This window comes from Heteronotia binoei, chromosome 1 (assembly GCF_032191835.1).
Source record: "Heteronotia binoei isolate CCM8104 ecotype False Entrance Well chromosome 1, APGP_CSIRO_Hbin_v1, whole genome shotgun sequence".
NCBI lineage: Eukaryota > Metazoa > Chordata > Lepidosauria > Squamata > Gekkonidae > Heteronotia > Heteronotia binoei.
Window position 1 is genome coordinate 244212030 of NC_083223.1, and position 18631 is coordinate 244230660.

At 45.3% G+C, this 18631-nt stretch overlaps 1 protein-coding gene across 1 annotated transcript; it reads right to left on the reverse strand.

Moving 5' to 3' along the window:
* Positions 1–5133: 5133 nt before the first annotated feature.
* Positions 5134–17327, reverse strand: PNOC (prepronociceptin). Its single transcript, XM_060259891.1, has 2 exons — positions 17186–17327; positions 5134–6432 (listed from the first exon to the last, which is right to left on the reverse strand). Exons 1-2 carry the CDS (start codon positions 17309–17311, stop codon positions 5863–5865), a joined length of 696 nt encoding a protein of 231 aa, XP_060115874.1. The 5' UTR covers positions 17312–17327; the 3' UTR covers positions 5134–5862.
* Between the last annotated feature and the right edge of the window lie 1304 nt (positions 17328–18631).

An 18631-nucleotide genomic window follows, 5' to 3' on the forward strand; every position in this document is an offset into this window, starting at 1 on the left:
ATAGTGAGGTGCCAGATGTTTGTAGGGCAACAGGTAGTCTGGGTTGTGTCAAGCAGTTGCCCCAAGGCAGATGGAGGAGGCTTCATTAACACCATTACCAGCATTGTGATGTCATTCACCTGCAGCTGAATCACACCTCTCTAGCCTGTGCCTGCTAAGGACTTATTATGATGTAAGCACTTCCCCCATGGTATGCAGGCTGATCTTTCAGAATTCAAACCCCCCTGAAAACAGGGCAACTGAGGCTATTACAGTTGCCAGGCTCCAGGTGGGGCCTGGAGGTCTCCCACTTTTACTACTGAACTCCAGCTGGCAGAGATCAGCTCCCCTGGAGAAAATGGCTGCTTTGAAGGGTGGACTGTATGACATTGTGCCATGCTGAGGCCCCTCCCCTCTCTAAACTCCACCCACTCCTGGATCCACTCCCAGGTATTTTCTAACACAGACCCGGCAACCCTAGGCTCTTTTTGTATAAGCATGTATTCATCACATGGCATGAGCAGTGACTTGCTTGTCATTGCCAGCTCAAGTCTAATATCCAAGATTAGAAGGAACAGTGGCTGTTTCTACACTTGACAGAAGATCCTCTTGGTGCACATTTTAAAGTGTTCATCTACATTGCATACCGCCGTCGCTTCTATCTTGTTTCGCATTGTCTTAAGTCATCTACACTAATTTTCTTGAATCGACACCAAAAGCAGTTTCGCCCCAAAGATGCTCCTCACTCTACAAGAGCACTTTTGAACAGAAATTTTCTGCTGGCGGATTCAATGCTTATAGAATCAGAATCAACCCTGAATGTAGAAACAGGATCTTGCCATTTCACACAATAAAATCCAGCTGCAAAGTGCATTGAAAGTGGATTGAAAGTGTGTTATTTAGTGGGTGTGAAAGTACCCCTTGTTAGTCAATCAGAGGGTGCGCTCACGCATACCAATGAACACACTTTCAATCCACTTTAAATGTACTTTGCAACTGGATTTTACTGTGTGAAAAGGCAAAACTTGCAAACAGTTGCTGAAATGGATTGAAACTGTATTATTTAGCATGTGTGAAAGCACCCGAGGCCCATAGAACTTCTCTGGATGGGAGGGGGTGAGCTAGCCTCACTTTAAGGGGGTTGAAGAAACCTTATTCAACTTTTGGACAGAGATTTCATGCTCTGGAAAGGAGTATCAGTTTAGCCAGGTTTTTATTTGGCTTTCCAGTAAGGGTTTGGGGGTCAGCTTAGGGAAGAAAGCTTATTACTGGTAAACATCCTGTTAAGGGTCTGTCATTCCTAATTGGTGTGTGAGGTTCTGTGGTAAGGTGCACTGTGAGAGAAAAGAGCATCCTGGAACCTGTTAGGTACCCTGTCCAGAAAAAGGAGAATCAAATCTCCCCTCAAGGGTTATTTCATTTGAAAGCCAGCTTTACTTCATATACTTAAATTATCCACACGTCATATTTACCTTATTAAATACTTTGTTTTCTGTTAAATGAACCTGATAATCTCCACCTGCGTCTTGTTTGTCAAGCTGAAAATCTAAGAAACGTGATCTCTGTTTACCTGACATATAAGTACAGCCTTGGTCTAGCAGGTTTCCACATTAGAGAATTTTAGGGAGCACATGGTTTACATATTACCAGTCTTTAAAACTTGCGTCCCCCTTTTTGATTGGGGGCAGTTGGGGCATAAAGAATCTAGAGCAGAGGGTGGAGTGAAGGGAACCCGATATTATTCAGTCCAGAAGGCAGTTGTCTCTGATTCTCTGCCCCCCCTCACCCCATAGCCACCACAATAGCTATAGCTTTCCCCAAGAAGCCTGAAGTTCAGGGACTGGCTGTGAGAAAGCCAGCCATTAACCATTAACTCATCTTGTTTTGATCCCACAGTGACTGCCTGGAGGAGACAACTTTAATAAATGTCTGAGATGAGCCCTCTGTTGCAGATGGAACTGTCTCTCTTTTTTAACCTGTTCCTTAATTTCACTTTGTGCTTCATCCGCCTTTTTAAAACATGGAACATTTCTTCCGGGGAGGAATGAATCATCTTTCCAGGACACAAGAGTAAAAAAAAAAAAAAAGGGGGGGGGGTGAAAGTTCTGGAAACATAGCAAGAAATGTGATGAACGGGGGAGGCAACAAGGTCCACAGAAGCAAGGTATGCTGTGCTGGGTTGCCAGCCTCCAGATGGGACCTGGAGATCTGCTTTTACAACTGATCTCCAGCTGGCAGAAATCATCTCCTCTGGAGAAAAATGATGGACATTGGGGCATTATACCATGCTGAAGTCCCTCTCCTCCCCTAACCCCTCCCTCTCCCAGATCCCCCCCCCAAAAAAGTCTCCAGACATTTTCCAGTACAGACATGGCAACCCCATGGATGTGGGATTTCTGTCCTGAAAATACAGGAGGAGCACAGGGTGAGAGGGGAAGGGAAGAAACATTTTTGTGGTTTTGTATTTGACCAGATTTTGCAGCTGGTTTATAACAGGCAAACTTGTGGAAATTGTTGCTCTTGTGTGTGTGGGATATATATTGTTTATATATTTCAAGCTGCAATTCAACAGAGATTGGACCTGAACACCTTTTTGCTTTGGTTGCCTGCCTCCTAGCTCCTCTCACCTCCCTCCTCTCTTCATGCACGGACCTTCATTCAAACCTCATCAATTTGATCAAGCTCCCATTCGCCATGGCATTCAAATGTAGACACCTTGGTGGAACCAGAATTGGTTTACTTCCCACAAACTGGGATTCCAGAGAGCCAGTTCGGTGTAATGGTTTGAATGTTGGATTAGGATCTAGGAATCCCACATTTATATCATTACCCTGCCCAGAGGCTCACTAGGTAACCTTGGGTCACTTTCTTGCTGCCTAACTGACCCCAAAGGATTGTTACTGTAGGGATAAATGTGGAAGGAGAATCACATACACCACCCAGAGCTTCTTGGGAAAGCCATAGGCTAAATATTGATTAAACTGGGGTTTAACCACAGCTTTTTGCAAAAGCTGAATGCAGCTTTGAGGGCTGTATCGAACCATACAGTGAAGCAAACATAAGTGCCTTCATGTCTTTGGAGTTAGGTTGGATGCTGGTCATTGTTTGAAAACCAGAAGTGCTTCGCTAGCTGGCCTGTTCACTCTGCTTATACTAAATTTGTATAAATTCATCAACACCGCCCTCAGAGCCCTATGATAACAAGGAACAGGAATAACTTAAGACATTAAACATTGCAAAGACACAATTACCTTTCCTGTACTCTCTCTTCACTTGGAAACAACCTCTGCAGAAAGCTGCCTGGAAGCTTCCTACTACCTAGGGAAGTGGGAGAGCATATCTTCCCAGATTATGTCCTGGACTTCAACACAAATGCTAGGGCCAGTCTTATCTCCAGTTAAAACCTGTGGAATCTGAGTGAGAGTGTAGGTGAGGAGCTGTGGCTCAGTGGGAGAACATCTGCTTGGCGTGCAGAAGGTCCTAGGTTCAGTCCTCAGCATCTCCACTTAAAAGGATCACATAGGAGGTGATGTGAAAGACCTCAGCCTGAGACCCTGGAGAGCAGCTGCCAATCAGAGTAGGCAATACTGACCTTGACAGACCAATTGCCTGACTCAGTCTAAAGCTGCTTCATGTGTGCTTTCAGGATGGTGAGTGGGGCAGAGGGTTGCACAGGAATGCCATTGACAGTGTGCTGATCACAGTGCGACAGTAGAAATAGAAAACTAATTTATTAATCTTTTTTCTTTCTTTTTGCTATGTACAAGTTTAATGGAGAAATCTTTTGCGTATGAAAACAATTAAAAAGAAGAGGGTTTGTGTCTCATTTCTGGGTTGTTGTTTTTTTATCTTTAACATTTTTGACAGTTAATAGGATTGGGTTGTCAACCCAGCTACATCAGTCATGCGTCTTGTCTGAGCATCATTATCAGGCAGGGTGGAGAAGAGGGGGGCAACAGGCACCTCTCTGGCTCCTTGTCCTGGTTGGTAATTACAAAAAACACACCACTGAAAGTGACAGCCCAAGACACGGGCTTTGACAAAATGCATGCCACGGGAGAAAACGAGAGAGAGAAAGAGAGAGAAAGAAGGTGGTAGCTGGAAAACATGGAACAAAAATGCACAAACACCATTGTACTGCCATACAAAAGAAGTCAACCCCCTCTGGTAAGGTAGCCTAGGGACCCTCCCCCCCAGACGATTCTTGATTCTGTCGTAATTAAACCTGTATTCTAAACAAACTGAGCTTGTAAACCTAAAACAAAGCTTGGCACAATTTCCAGTTGTCTCTAACCACATTAGTTAAGTGTGGCCTCCATGTAGACAGACAGTCCGCTGTTGAATATTGGGTGCTGGGAGGTAGTGGCATGGGAGGCCATCATGTCTTGTTCCTAGGGTTTTGGAAGCATCAGGTTGGTCATTGTGGTAAACAGGATACTGGACTAGACAGTCCTTTGGTCTGATCTAGCAGCACAACTTATATTTTCAGCTTCCCAAGCATAATTAAGAAGAAAAGGGTGATCAACTCGTTTGGAAGGAAGTGGTAGATTTCTGGACTGAATGGCTTCAGATTGTAGGAGTAAGGGTCACATATACAGTGTTTCCCCATGTACAAAAATGGTCCAGCAAATGGTAAACCAGCACACAAGAGAGATCCAAGTGGGCAGCCGTGTTGGTCTGAAGCAGTAGAACAGAGCAGTAGACAAGTCGCACCTTTAAGACCAACTAAGTTTTATTCAGAATATAAGCTTTCATGTGCTTTAAGCAGACTTCATCAGACAAAGCTTACATTCTGAATAAAATTTAGTAGATCTTAAAGGTGCAACTTGTCTACTGCTTTGTTCTATGAGAGAGATGTGCAACTTTGAAACATGCAAGGAGATTTTTTTTTAATGTGAGGGAGTATTTAACCCCTCCTTGGAATCTGAAATGGTACAATTGAAGAGTCTACCACTTTAGCCTAATATGCCTCTGCAACAATGAATAGACCAAATCTTAGATCTGATTTATTGTATTAACTCAAAAAAGGAAGACTAGTTTTTCCCACAGGTGTGCCATCAAGAAAAAGAGGGGGATCATTTTACATTCATATACAAGTTACAAGTATGTTAGGGATGCCAGGCCCTTGCTCCCCAGGAGGAGTTTGGGCACATTCCTGGGAGTGGAAAACTTTGCTGATGCTTTGATGTAACATCTGAATAAAGACCCATAAGTGACATCAGAGTGCTCTAAGTGTCCTCCCAAACTCTGGTAAATACCATAGAGATTTGGCCAGTTCCTAGAGTTTCATGCTCATAGGAGGAAGGTTTGTAATCAAAGAGACAGTGGTGCTGTTCCATTTCTATTTTTCTCTTGCTGTTCTAAGGAATAAGTATGTGTAACAGAGGGTGGGGACTGGAGTTTTGAGTATATATGTTTTTTAGGGAGTCACCTTCCCTTGGGATAAATATGAGTAAATGGGACATTAGCTAGGTCCAAGCACACTGCCATGGACAATGCACTTGCACAGCATCTTATTCAAACTGGGCTCCTAGCTATGAAAAGAGTTACACTTAACTGAAAAGTCCCACAGGAGAGTTCTTTCATTTCAACCAGCATCACATTTAAATCAGGCCTCAATCTCCTTCTCATCCACCCACTTTCAAGGAAACGTGTGTAACACTCATCTGTTAGAACTGCAGAAAAATTACTACATCATTTGGATTATTCAGAAGGAATGCTGCCCTTTTACTTTGATGGCAAGGGCTAACTGACTGCTATACAGGCAGCCAGGAAGGCAAGGCGGGGACCAAGGGTTGACTTTTTTGGTTGTGGCAGATCTGAAACTGATTCACTACATGGTGATGTCATGAGGGGGAGAAAATCCAGAGGAAGTCCATCCATCTAGATCTCGTTCTGTTCCTTCAGGTCATCGTCAAAGCCATCATATTCAACAGATCGTGGGGACATCCCAAGGTACTGCTTGAGGAACTGACTGAACCTTTTCTGGTTATGCCACTTCCGGGCTGACTTTCGGACGCCGATGAAGCCTCCAAACCGTTTCTGAAGCTCTTGCACGGCAGGTTCTGCCATCTCTCCATAACCAAACGGTCCACTCAGAAAACCACCCAACCTCTTGGGAATCTCAAGCTGGTCTTGTAAGTCCCCCAGGGGTGTTTGGCTTCCATCGCTGGCACCTTCTTCTGCCTCCGGTTGGCGGATGAGACTGCTCACTTTGGAAACCTGCTTCGCGTCTTCCGCTTTGCTGAGATCCACCATTCTAGTCAGGTCACCCAGGTGTTTGATGTTGCCTCTGCCTCTGAACAGACTGCCATCCCACATCTCCAAGGGCTGATTAGCAGATTCCTCTAGACTATCGAGACCCAGCGGCAAGGAGGCCTTTCCGGTTGCTTTGCTGCAGAATCCCCAGGTGGTGCTAGAAAAGAGCTTCCCTTCACATTCCATGACGCAGATCTGCAGAGAAGAAACCATAATTAAGGGTATCTTTCATTACACAAAGAGGTGGCTAGAGTAAAATCAATCTGCTTTCTCTTTGGGGAAGAAAATCTGAGAAAGCGCATTTTTCACCTGGAGGCTATTTTAAAATGAATGTTTCTTTCTTTTAGACCAGCAGTTTTAGCAAAAGTAAGAAGAGGAGGTTATAAGGGACACACTACATGTTATGTTCTTTGCTGAGTTTGGTTAGGATTCTACTCGCCTTCCTTGTTGTTACAGAGCAGCTGTGGGGAAAGGCATTTTGAAATCTCTGGGAATCTATTTCTGTTCAGAACTGCGGTGTGGATGGAGAAAGGACTCCGACAGGAAGTTATTCACCTCACTTTGGAACTGCACGAGCTTGGGATACTCTACTCCAAAATTATGTGAGTAACTCCAGGGGCTTTGTTTCAGGGAAATGGCACTGAGTGAAAGGCAAGAGCCCTTCCTCACCCCTTCCCATCGTTCCAAACAGAACTGGGCTCATGGGGTGTTTAAAAATGCCTTCCCCCACACCTACTGTGTGGTGGCAGCAGGAAAAGCAAGTCAGGTCCAGGGAACAACTTGCAAAAATGTAACTTGTAGTTTGGCCCTAAGGATCAGGAATGATAGAATGCTCTTCTGCCTGGCATTTCCTTCTAGGATTCCCACATTGTGCTGCCTCCCCTGCTTCCATTGCTAGCATCAGTGGAAAAGCTTGTAAGATCTAATCCACAAACCCACAAACCCCCCTAACTATCTACCACCCCCTCAGCATTTTCCCTCTCCAAAAGGAATACAAGTCAGCATCACTGAACAGAAAAACAAAACGAATTCCTCTCAGTATTAATAGGAAGGCCCTGCCTTGCAGTCCTTTCTGTTGTATAGTTTCAGGTGACCTCTTCCACAGGTCTGGTGCTACACAAGAAATGACCTGGTTTCTAGAAAACAGAGACAGACTGGATGGCAGAGAATGATGGGCAGATCTAAAATGTCACTCATGTTCATGCCAGACAAGGCAGTTCCTCAGATATGTAGGTCCCAAGTCAGAAATCCTCCATTCCAAGACACAGAATTAGCTTTAAAAGGGGATTAGACAGATTTATGGGGAATAGGACCAACAGGGGCTACTAGATATAGTGAATAAAGGGAACCTCCATAAGTCAAAGGCAAGAAGCCCCTGAAGACTAGTGCCAGGAGAGAAGGCTTGACCTCTATCAGGGCTTTTTTTTGTAGTAAAAGCCCAACATGAACTCAAATGCATATTAGGCCACATCCCCTGATATCACCATTGTTTCACACAGGGCTTTTGTATGGAAAAAAGCCCAGTTGGAACTCAGTTGCATATTAGGCCACACTTCCTGATGCCAAGGCAGCTGGAACTGCATCCCCGTGCATTACACCCTATTTGTCACCCTGTGTCAACAAATTCTGGACTAGAAGGACCACTAGTTTGACCCAGCAGGGCTTTTCGTATGTTAAGTCCTCTTCTAAAGATACAAGAATGGAATGGTCCTTATAATTTAGCAGGTTTCCATCTTTGTCCTTTGTTGAGGCCCATGGTGCAAAATAATTAGTATAGCTAGATCATTGTAGGGTTGAATTTGCAGACCACCCCATAAAAATGGCAAGCCACCCCATAAAAAAGTCTGCCATGAAAACATCGTGATGCGATGTCACCCCAGAGTCGGAAACGACTGGTGCTTGCACAGGGCACTACCTTTACATTTTTATGCTTAATCTGCACAGAATTTTCAGAGTCAGCTGGTTCAAAGGATTTTGCTTCAGCTCAAGCAAAAGAAAACAATTACCTTTAATACTGAAAAGTGAATGGTTTAGCAATCAGCCTGAAAAAAAAGAAGGGGGTCCAGAATGTCTGATTTTTAATGACCTCTTGCTGAGAATTCATTTCGGTTTGCCTGAAGAAGAGAGTAAAGCAGGAGCCACAGTTACTGTCTCACAACAGAATCTGGAGGCAGTCAGTAATCCTCTTTCAGTGCCTATTGGTCATAAATTAACTGTGGCGGAAGGTGAGAAGAAATGAACTAGTAAAAATATGTGATGTGATGTCATGGTAATATGATGGCAATATGTGATGTCATGGTAATCTGAGTGCTGTTGAGTTGTCTGTTGTAAAATGTTTTTATTGTATTTTATTGTTTTATTATATGTTGTACTCCGCCCTGAGCCCTATGGGGAATGGGCGGAATAGAAATTTACTAAAATAAAAATAAATAAATAAAAAATTCCTCCTTTCCACTAGCAAGAGAATTAAAATGGTTCTAGTTTACCAATCTCGGGATCTTCTAGATCAGGGGAAGCCAATCTGCGGTATGTGTGTCAACAGGAGCACACAGGTCCATTCTGTTTGGCATCCGGGGCCAGATGACTACCCATTCACCCGAGGCATGGGCAACACTGCTGGGAACACTGCTGGGAGAAGGTAATAGGAATGCAGGCCTGCAGCTATAGGGGGGCCTGTGGGGGCCTTGCCTCCTGACTTCTCATTGGGGGTCCCAACTCAGGTGCTCCAACCTCCCCTCCCTCCCCCTCCAGGGGTGAAAGCTGAAAGGCTGGGGGACACCCCCTCCCCATAATTTAAATTGCACAGGAGGTGTACCCAGGAGCAGCTGCTGCCCCTCCCATGACACTTAAAGGGCCCTCAAGTGGTGGTGGCGGCAGGAGGGCAGGTTAGGCACCCTCAGTTGTGTGCCCTGAGTCATGGTGGTGGCAGCCAGAGGAAGGGAGCTGCTAAGTGCCCCTTGGCTTTTTTACATCCCCCTCCCCAAACTTTTAAAATCCTGGCTATGGGCCTGTAGGAAATGGCTTATGTTGTTTATCATCTCTCAAACTGGAGCTTTACCACATTCTCATTTTCCTTGTTTCCTGGTTTCTGTTGCTTGGAGAGAAGTCTGTTCTGCTTGTGTTTTGCTCCCTCTAGTGGCTGATTTGATATTACATTGGTTTCTGTCTAACATAAAATTCTGCAGGGAGATATGATAGACAGAAACTCAGGTAATATTGAACTGACCACTAGAGGGAGCAAAACACATGAAGAACAGACTTCCCTCCCAGCAACACACAAACAAGGAAAATGAGAATATGGAAAACCCCTGAACAGTCACCAGCCAAGTCCAAGACAAATCCCTGAGATGTTGGCAACACCACTGGAGCTAGGCTCACTCCGCCAACTCTCATTGCACCACTTGCTGCCACACCAACATCTTCACAATTAAATGTCACTTTTTTCTGGCACTGGCATGAAAAAGCTTTCTTACCCCTGTTCAAGGGCACAGCAGGATGTGTCCCAAGCTATGTGGAATCAATCTTTACTTGATTCTAGAACTGCAAAAAATCGGATTGGTGGAAGAACCCCTTTGAGAATTTGCTTTGCTGGCTCTTGGAGAGATTAAAAGAACTTTAAATGAAAATGGCACGTGTAAACAGGTAGAATTTTTATGAGGTCAAAATTCTGTTGTGCTCTCTCTTTCAAAAGAGAAGGGTGGGGGAAGCACAGAAAGTCCTGGATCATTTTAAATGCAAAAATGTTGGAAAGAAATAAAAATTGCACACAGCCCTCCCAGTGCACATTTTTGTATATTTTTGAACCGGGAGATCAGCTCACAGCAATGTCTACAAATTCACCGCCAGCAGAGACTCCCTTGATTTCACAGGAACCGCCATACATCTTATTGCATGCCATCGCATGGCATCCTAGTGCATTGTTTCCAAATACATTTTGTTGACCTTTTTATCCTCTTTGACAACAACTGCTGCTTACAAACAACTCCCTCCCCAAAACATCTCGCTACTTCAAAGTGATGAGATCCCTTTTAATTCCTAGATAAGAGGACAGCATTATGAGCCATATGCCGTTCTGCCCAGTTAATTGGCTGCTAAGGATGAATGAATACCAATGAATGGACAATCAAGGTTAACTTGGAACGCAGGTCACTGCTGCCTGTTAGAGTGGGGGACAGAGGATTTCTTCAAGCTAGAGAAAGAAATGCAAGGCCTGAGTTTCCGCAGCTGTCTGGCAAGAGACTCTACTGGGGGCTGCGACAAGGGCGCCTGTAGAGGTAATTGGGAGAGGGGCAAGCTCTGTTAATTGTAAATGCAGATCACCTGACTGCTTGCAGGAAATTTATACAAGGAAATTTAGGATTTGGAGGGGGCAACTGCCACCCCGACACTTATGAGCTTTGCTGTTTCTTTGTGGGGTGGCAGTCAGTGTTCCCTCTGAGCTGAGTTAGTGTGAGTTAGCTTCCAGCTCACACATTTTTGTCTTAGCTCAGGAAAAACAGCCCCAGAGCACACTAATTTATGCAGTAGCTCACAACTTTAATGCCCGTAGCTCACAAAGTAGAATTTTTGCTCACAAGACACCATGGCTTAGAGGGAACATTGGTGGCAGTCTATCAGCACTTCCTCCTCCCATGAAACAAGCTGTAATGGATGCTTGCAAGAGTGGGGAGAATTAATCTATATTTTTTGGACCATCTTGCATTCTGGGACCATTTGGGGGGGCAGCACCTACAGAGCAAAAGTTGAGTCAGGAAGCCCATCCAGGAAACTGCCTGGCTAGGATGACTCATTCGGTGTGTGCACCCCATGCATTGCTCCCCAGGACCATCATCAGAACCATTGATCCAGAAAGCTACAGGGTGCTCTTGCCCCTCCCTCCCTCCCATTGTGGCCATTGCATCTCTCTTCCCTTGGGCACAGGAGTTTTGGGCAGCTTGCAGAAGGCCTGCTCTTTCTGCAGTGTCCTTGGCAGTACCTTCAAGGTGGAGCCCATTATGGAAGGAATTCATCAAATTGCTGAAATGAGGAGGCCGTGCGGCACGGCACGAAGTGAAAAGGCTCTCCAAATGAATCTTAATGACCCATCCACTACGTTATTTAATTGTGCAGGAGAGCTCTTGCCAGCGCCGTGCAGAACTTGGCCCTGTTAACCGAAGCTGATGTTCATTCACTCCTTTGCTCACTTACTCGCTTACTCACTCATTCATTCAGTCCCAAAGTTAAGCTGCCCAGTAAGGACATTAGGAGGAAGGAAATGTGTTATCACTCAAGGGGATGGATTATATTTATCTTTTAAAATGTGTATAACTAAATCACCTTTCCCTAACACCGAGGGTGCTTAGTCAGAGATGAAAAAGAAACAAAACCAAAACAAACCAGCAACATGAAATATCTAGTTAAAGTATTGTATAAAGATAGACTTATGACACAGTCCTAAGCAGAGTTCCACCCTTCTTAGCCCACTGACTTCAATGCACTCAGGAAAGCATAATTCTGCTTTGGATTGCACTGGACATTGCACACTAAAACAAGCAGCTTGAGGTTCAGTGTACCGTCTGGGAGTTTCTGATACTGTGGCATTGCTGAAGATAAGCAGGCATGGATCTGATTAGTCCCTGATAATGGAGACGATGAGCTCCAAAGAAAATAAAGTATATCTAGTCCCAAGAATAGCCCTTCACTTCAAAGAGATGCTCAGATTCTGACTTCCTGAGGAGAAGAAATTCACAGCTGTGTGAAACCCTCCGACATCCCATAGATGGGGAACCAACTCCATGGCTAACAGAACACTTGGCTGATCTTAAATGTTACACTGAATCATAAGGAAGGAGGTGATCTGGCTTGTTTAATCAGAAGGGTATCAAAATTGTTAGGGTACTTGCACACAATCTAGACTAGCAATCCCCAATATGGCAATCATGGGCACCATTGTCCCCACCAATTTGTCTCCTGGTGCTGACTAAATTCTTTCCCAAAGCATCTCTTCCCCAAAGCAAAAGTCCAGTCCTGGCTTTCCTCCACCTCATCAGAGCAGGAGATGCTTTGGAAGAGCCCTGGATGACTCTTCTGGAGGGGGCACCCATTTGGGAAAAACTGCCTCCATCATAGGAGGGTGCTTGACTTGGAACCTCACAACATGTTTGTGATTGGTCCCAGCTCGTATGGTTCTGGCAGCCATTTTATGTTTGGCCAAAACCCCTATTTTATAATGGCTCTCAGAATTTCATAAATGCCTGCAGGCTCAGCATGTCTAGACATCTGACATTTTTTATGTCCTAAAAATACTATTCACACAGTGCCAGCCTAAACTAGGGTTGCCAAGTCTAACTCAGATAATATCTGGGGACTTTGGGAATGGGGCCAGGAGACTTTCCCTAATATAAATAAATAAAAACACAGCAGTGCAGTTCGCCTGAATACAGGCTTCATTTCCTCACCCAAGCAGCTGCAAATCATCTCTCTCTCTCTCTCTCTCTCACACACACACACACACACAGAAGCAAAAATAAAACAGTTTGCAATCCCACACTCGTGTGGTCTGACTGGGGCAATTTACTCATGAGTTGCTGAACTCCCAATAACACAGGGAAACCAAAGGTTCAAGTTTACCCTTTGCTATAAAAACAACCTCTGAAAAGCATGGCTTTTTTTTGTCAAACTCATTTGCATATTAGGCCACACCCTCACACCACCATTGTTTCACACATGGCTTTTTTGCAGAAAAAGCCCAGCAGGAACTTATTTTGCATATTAGGTCACACCCCCTGATGTCAAGCCAGTTGGTACTGCGTTCCTGTGCATTCCTGCTCAAAAAAAGCCCTGCTATAAAGCTTGTACAACAAATGGAGGGTCTGGGCTGCTTTCACAGCTACTGGGAGCAGCCACATTGTTCTGCCTGCTGACCCCGCCCCCATTCAGCCTTAAAGACAGACACACCATCCAAAAAGGAAGCCTATGCAAGCTTTCTCCTAGGTTTTTGAAGGGGAAAGGTACATGGTAGCTGTGGGGGCGGAGCTTCCCCCACTGGCCAGCTGACTGGGGGCGGGAAGGAGCCTGGGAAAGTGGGAGAACCCCTGCTGGGGCCTGGGCATTGGCAAGCCTAGCCTAAGTTTTGCCAGCCTTCCAAGTCTAACAAGTCAATGGGCTTAGAAGGGAGTGACGTCTGCCAGTGGTTTACCAAGGGTATGGTCCACCCTGGGCACTGCTCAGCATCATGCTATATCCAGAAAAATGCCTTTCCTTTTATTTTAAAGATGCAGTTCTGGCTACAGGCACTAGGGGTGCAGGGGAAGTCTGAGGATGTCCCTTTCTTCAAGATTGAAGTTTAACAGATCGCACAACAAAGCAAGTACACTGAAAGCTACTACAGTAGCTGCCAGCCTGCAGGTCATCTTCTCCAATAGTCTAGCCTTTCTCTCTTCCTTTCCTTGCATCCAGCTCAGCCAGATCTTGCAAATCAGTAGTTAACGTCTTACAGCAAGATAAAACAGTCTTTTCCTTTCTTAATCTCTCTCTCTCTTTTCCACATGTTTCTCATTCATTTCCGTTTTCCTTCACCTAATATTTCCATATCTCCCCGCTCCATTTTCACTTCTTGGTCTCAAGACCTTCTCATCCCTATCCTGCTTATTGACAGAATGTGTATAACAGTAATATAGCATCAAACCTTTGTTATTATTATGAACAGAATGCACTGGATTTGCTGGGCACTGTACATTGTACTGGGTCTGCTGGGCTTCAACCCCCCCCCCCCCCCAATGACTGTGATTCTGTGGTTGACATCAGCTGGCACTGCCACAATGGCACTGGGTTCTGCTGGGCACTCTGTGATTGCACTGGTACTGCTGGGAACTCTGTACGTTGCACTGGTTCTGCTGGGCTTGCAAAAATGCCCTTTCCACCTTCAGTTCTGTAGAGATTCTCTGGTTTGACTTTAGTCCTTTGGAAACAATGAAGGATGGGGGTTCCCTCTTTAGGGGGTTGTGTTTCTTTACATCCAGTCTGGTGACGCTTGCGAACAGTATTTTGTGATGCTTTGGCTAGAATTAGTAACAGTTAGTACAAAGGCAAACTCCTAGCTCTTAAAAATGCCTTGTAGATGTTTGGGATGGTCAGCCTTTACGTTTAAAAATGGAGAACAGAAGTTCTCCCAAGTGCCTGCTCTGAACATCTGTGGTGTGATGGAGATATATATATATATATAGGCTATCAAATCACAGTTGACATATGGTGACCCTTTAGGGTTTTCAAGGTAAAGGATGTTTGGAGATGGTTTGTCACTGCCTGCCTAATCCATGTCGGCCCTGCTTAGCTTCTGAGATCTGGCAAGATCAGGCTATCCTGGGGCCAGGTCAGAGCTAGGCTGAGAATAATGTGACTGCCCCAAGGTCACTCAGCAAGCTTCCATACCACGCGTGAACCTGGATTTCTCAGATCCTAGTTCAACGCTTTAATCACTACACCATGCCAGCTCTTGTGATGGAATAGCATGTTTGAATTTGTTTTTTATTGGCATGATTATATTTTCCAATGTCTGTGTTCCTTTTCTGGCCATTGAAAAACGTTTAGGCCCAATGGCAGTTTTAAGACCATACTTTGTCCTGCTACTTCAGACCAACATGGCAACCCACCCGAATCTATTTTCTAGCCATTATTGTTATTTGTTTTATTTCTTGATTATTACTGAAAACAATTTTGTCCTATAAAGGAGGGGCCCTGACTTGGATCACCCCAGCCTAGCCTGATCTTGTCAGATCTTGGAAGCTAAGCAGGGCTGACATGGAGGCAGGAAATGGCACACCACCTCTGAATGTCCCTTGCCTTAAAAACCCTGCAAGGTTGCCATAAATCCACTGTGACTTGATAGCAAAAAAAGAGGTTAAAGGTAAGGGCAGTACCCTGTGCAAGCACCAGTCATTTCCGACCCATGGGGTGACGTCACATCATGACATTTTCGCGGCAGACTTTTTATGGGTTGGTTTGCCATTGCCTTCCACAGTCCTCTACACTTCAGCAAACTGGGTACTCATTTTACTGACCTTGGAAGGATGGAAGGCTGAGTCAACCTTGAGCTGGCTACCTGAACCCAACTTCCGCCAGGATTGAACTTAGGTCGTGAGCAGAGCTTGGACTGCAGTACTGCAGCTTGCCACTCTGCACCAGGGGGCTTCTTTAAAAAAAAAAAATAGTAGGAGGAAGTGTTAAAAATTATCCACCCCAGGCACCAAATAGGCTAGGTAAGCCACTGCTGTGTGCTTGAAGAGGCATGGAAACTCTTCTTTGTTCAGTGGGAGTATTGAGAGATGTGGCTACATTCATTCCCAAGGCAGATCATGTGGCAACACAACCTTGATGAATGCAAGCACAGCTGTCTGTCCGGCTCCATTCAACAGGAAAAAGAGAGGAAGGAAAAAGGGTGGGAAATCAATACTCCTCCAAATGGGAAGGAGCGGGCAGAATAAGAGAAGAAATGTCCCTCACAAGTGTGATCAATAGGAGGGGAGGAAAGATTGTGATAAAGAGAATGGTTTTTGTGTTTCTCTCTTTATCGCTATGTGTTTTTGTGTTGACAGACACGTCTTTTCCTTGGAAGAAGGCAAGATCAATTCAAGACACTTTCAAGTATATCAAGAAAATGGCAAGAGCTTAAAGGTCCTTAGCCAGAGATTAAATAGCCATGGCTGTGTGATGGCATATAGCTGCTGCACTGTTTTATTTAACTTATTATTATTTTGATACTTATAGTAGATAGTTAGAGCAGCTGTGGCAAAAGGCTGTTATAATCTGGTACATATAAGAGTCTGGTATTTTGATATTTATACTCCACTTTTAGCCCTGACTTGGATGGCCCAGGCTAGCCTGATCTTGTCAGATCTCAGAAGCTAAGCTGCCTTTGGTTAGTATTTGGTTGCTACACAGAGGCAGGCAATGGCAAACCATCTCTGTTCATCTCTTGCCTTGGAAACCCTATGAGGTTACCTTAATTTGGCTGTGAGATATATGCAGATGACATCACATTACTGCCAGAAAAAAGGATTGCAGCTGTACACCAATAAGATAAAAGTAACAACTACTGAGGAATTACACAACTATAAGGCTGGAGTTGAAGAAACTGAAATTGTTCAGGATTTTCTATTCATTGGCTCCATCACCAACCAAAAGGAAAACTATTAATCAGAAGGAGACTGAGACTGGGATGGGCAGCCATGAAGGAACTAGAAAAGATCCTTAAGCGTAATGATGTGTTGCTGGTAACCAAGATCAAGGTAATTTATGCCATAGTATCAGGACCAGCACGTGGGAGTAGGCCAAGTGGGCAGCCACCTAGGATGCCACCTAGCCTAGGGGTACCACAAGGTGCCCCCTCTCCTTCCGCGCTACACCCACTACCTTCCTGACCTCGGTGAGGTTGGGGGCATGGCAGTGAGCACACTCAGAGCCTGGCTCTGAGCATGCCTGCTGCCTCCCTGACTTTGTCTCAGGAAGCCTCAGCGAAGTTGGGGGGAGGGTCATGGCAGCAAGTGCACTCAAGAGCCCGGCTCTGAGCATGCCCGCTGCCTTCTTGACTTCACCAAGGCTTCCCGAGGCTCGGGAAGCCTCAGTGAAGTCAGGGGCGTGTGTGTGTCATGGCAGCAAGCACGCTCAGAGTGCCGCTCTGAGACTCCTTTGGGTAGTGAAAGGTGGGGTATAAATCCAATATCTTCTTCTTCCTACTAACATCCCAGCCTGCCCTTCAGGGTACCATTTCCCAGTGGGAGTATTCTTTGTATGACAGTGTCGTAAGATATATTCTACTGGAATTAGATTGCCTCTTTGAAAGAAAGGACCCAGGCAAAATGGAAGGGGGTGGCACTAAAGAGGAGTGATGAAAGGAGGATTCCCCTCCCCTTACACTATGGACAAGAGCCAGGTGAGCCTGCAAGCCAGAGGGCCTGCTGGGATTACTTACAAGAAGACTGAAGTCATTCTGATGGCTGTACAAGTGTCTGTGGCAATTCAGGCAATCTCTCCGGCAGTCGCTGAGAGCATAGGCAAGCAGGCTGAACAACCAGACACCCCATAGTAGGATCCTCATGGTGTCAGTCTGGAAAAAAACCTGTAGAAGAAACAGGGAGAGAGTGATAAGGGGAGGATCAATATTCACACTTGGTGCTACAGAATTCTTTAGCCCCTGAGAACTGAAGGACAATTCTTTGAAATGAGAAGAAGAAGACCATAGATTTATACCCCACCCTTCTCTCTGAATCGGAGTATCAGAGTGGCTTACAATCTCCTTTATCTTCTTCCCCCACAAAATGTGTTGCTGGTGGTGACCAAGATCAAGTTAATTTATGCCACAGTATCAGGGCTGGCGTGTGGGAGTAGGCCAAGTAGACGGCCACCTAGGATGCCACCTGGCCTAGCGGCACCACGAGGTGCCCCCTCTCCTTATGCAACGTACCTGCTACCTTCCTGACCTCATTGAGGTCAGGTGGTGTGGCAGCAAGCACACTCAGTGCCTGGCTGTTTGTGGTGCTGAGAGAGCTCTTCCAGAAGCTGCCCTTCCAAGGACAAATCTTGTGAGAGCTTTGGTTGACTCAAGGCCATTCCAGCAGCTGTAAGTGGAGGAGTGGGGAATGAACATATGAAGCTGCCTTATACTGAATCAGACCCTTGGTCCATCAAAGTCAGTATTGTTTTCTCAGACTGGCAGCGGGTCTCCAGGGTCTCAAGATGAAGTTTTTCACACCTATTTGCCTGGACCCTTTTTTGGAGATACCAGGGATTGAACCCGGGACCTTCTGCTTCCCAAGCAGATGCTCTACTACTGAGCCACCGTCCCTCCCCAGTGCTTCCAGATAAGAGTCCACACACTTAACTGCTAAACAAAACAAACTCACAGTATTAGTTGGGTGCCCTTTGTTATTCTAGTAATTCATATTTTGTTCAGTTCGATTTGAGGCCAGAAGCATTTTAGGATCTTGGCTCTCAAAAGCTTACACTCTGAAAATCTTGCTGGTCTCTGAAATGCTCTTGGGCTCAACTCTGTTCAGCTGCAAACTGATACGGCTGCCCTCTGAGATTCTGTTCAGTTGACAAGTCTCTAATCCTCATTGACTCTTTAGAATAAATGAGCAGTGCCTAGCCAAGGTTCTGACACTACAGGTAACATTTGTATTAGGTGGCCAACCATGCATCCTGAACAGTTCTGACATGCTCCCTCTTGGCCTCTTCTTTGGGTCTCTCCTTGCTTTCATTGCCTTCCTCAAGCAATTAGTGTTTTGCCCCATCATGCCTGTAGTCTGGCTCTGGGAAGTGCTCTTTTCCAGTACACAAACAGCTACCTGACTTTGAGACAGACCTGTCAACTGATCCTTTTAAGCAGAGATGCTTGGGATTCAGCAGTGCTGGCTCT

Excerpts from the sequence above, each read along its gene's own strand:
- PNOC (XM_060259891.1), bottom strand. The coding sequence starts at position 17,311 with ATGAGGATCCTACTATGGGGTGTCTGGTTGTTCAGCCTGCTTGCCTAT. Across the intron at positions 6,433-17,185 it reads AGAATGACTTCAGTCTTCTT|ATCTGCGTCATGGAATGTGA; the intron begins GTAAGTAATCCC and ends TCTTCTCTGCAG.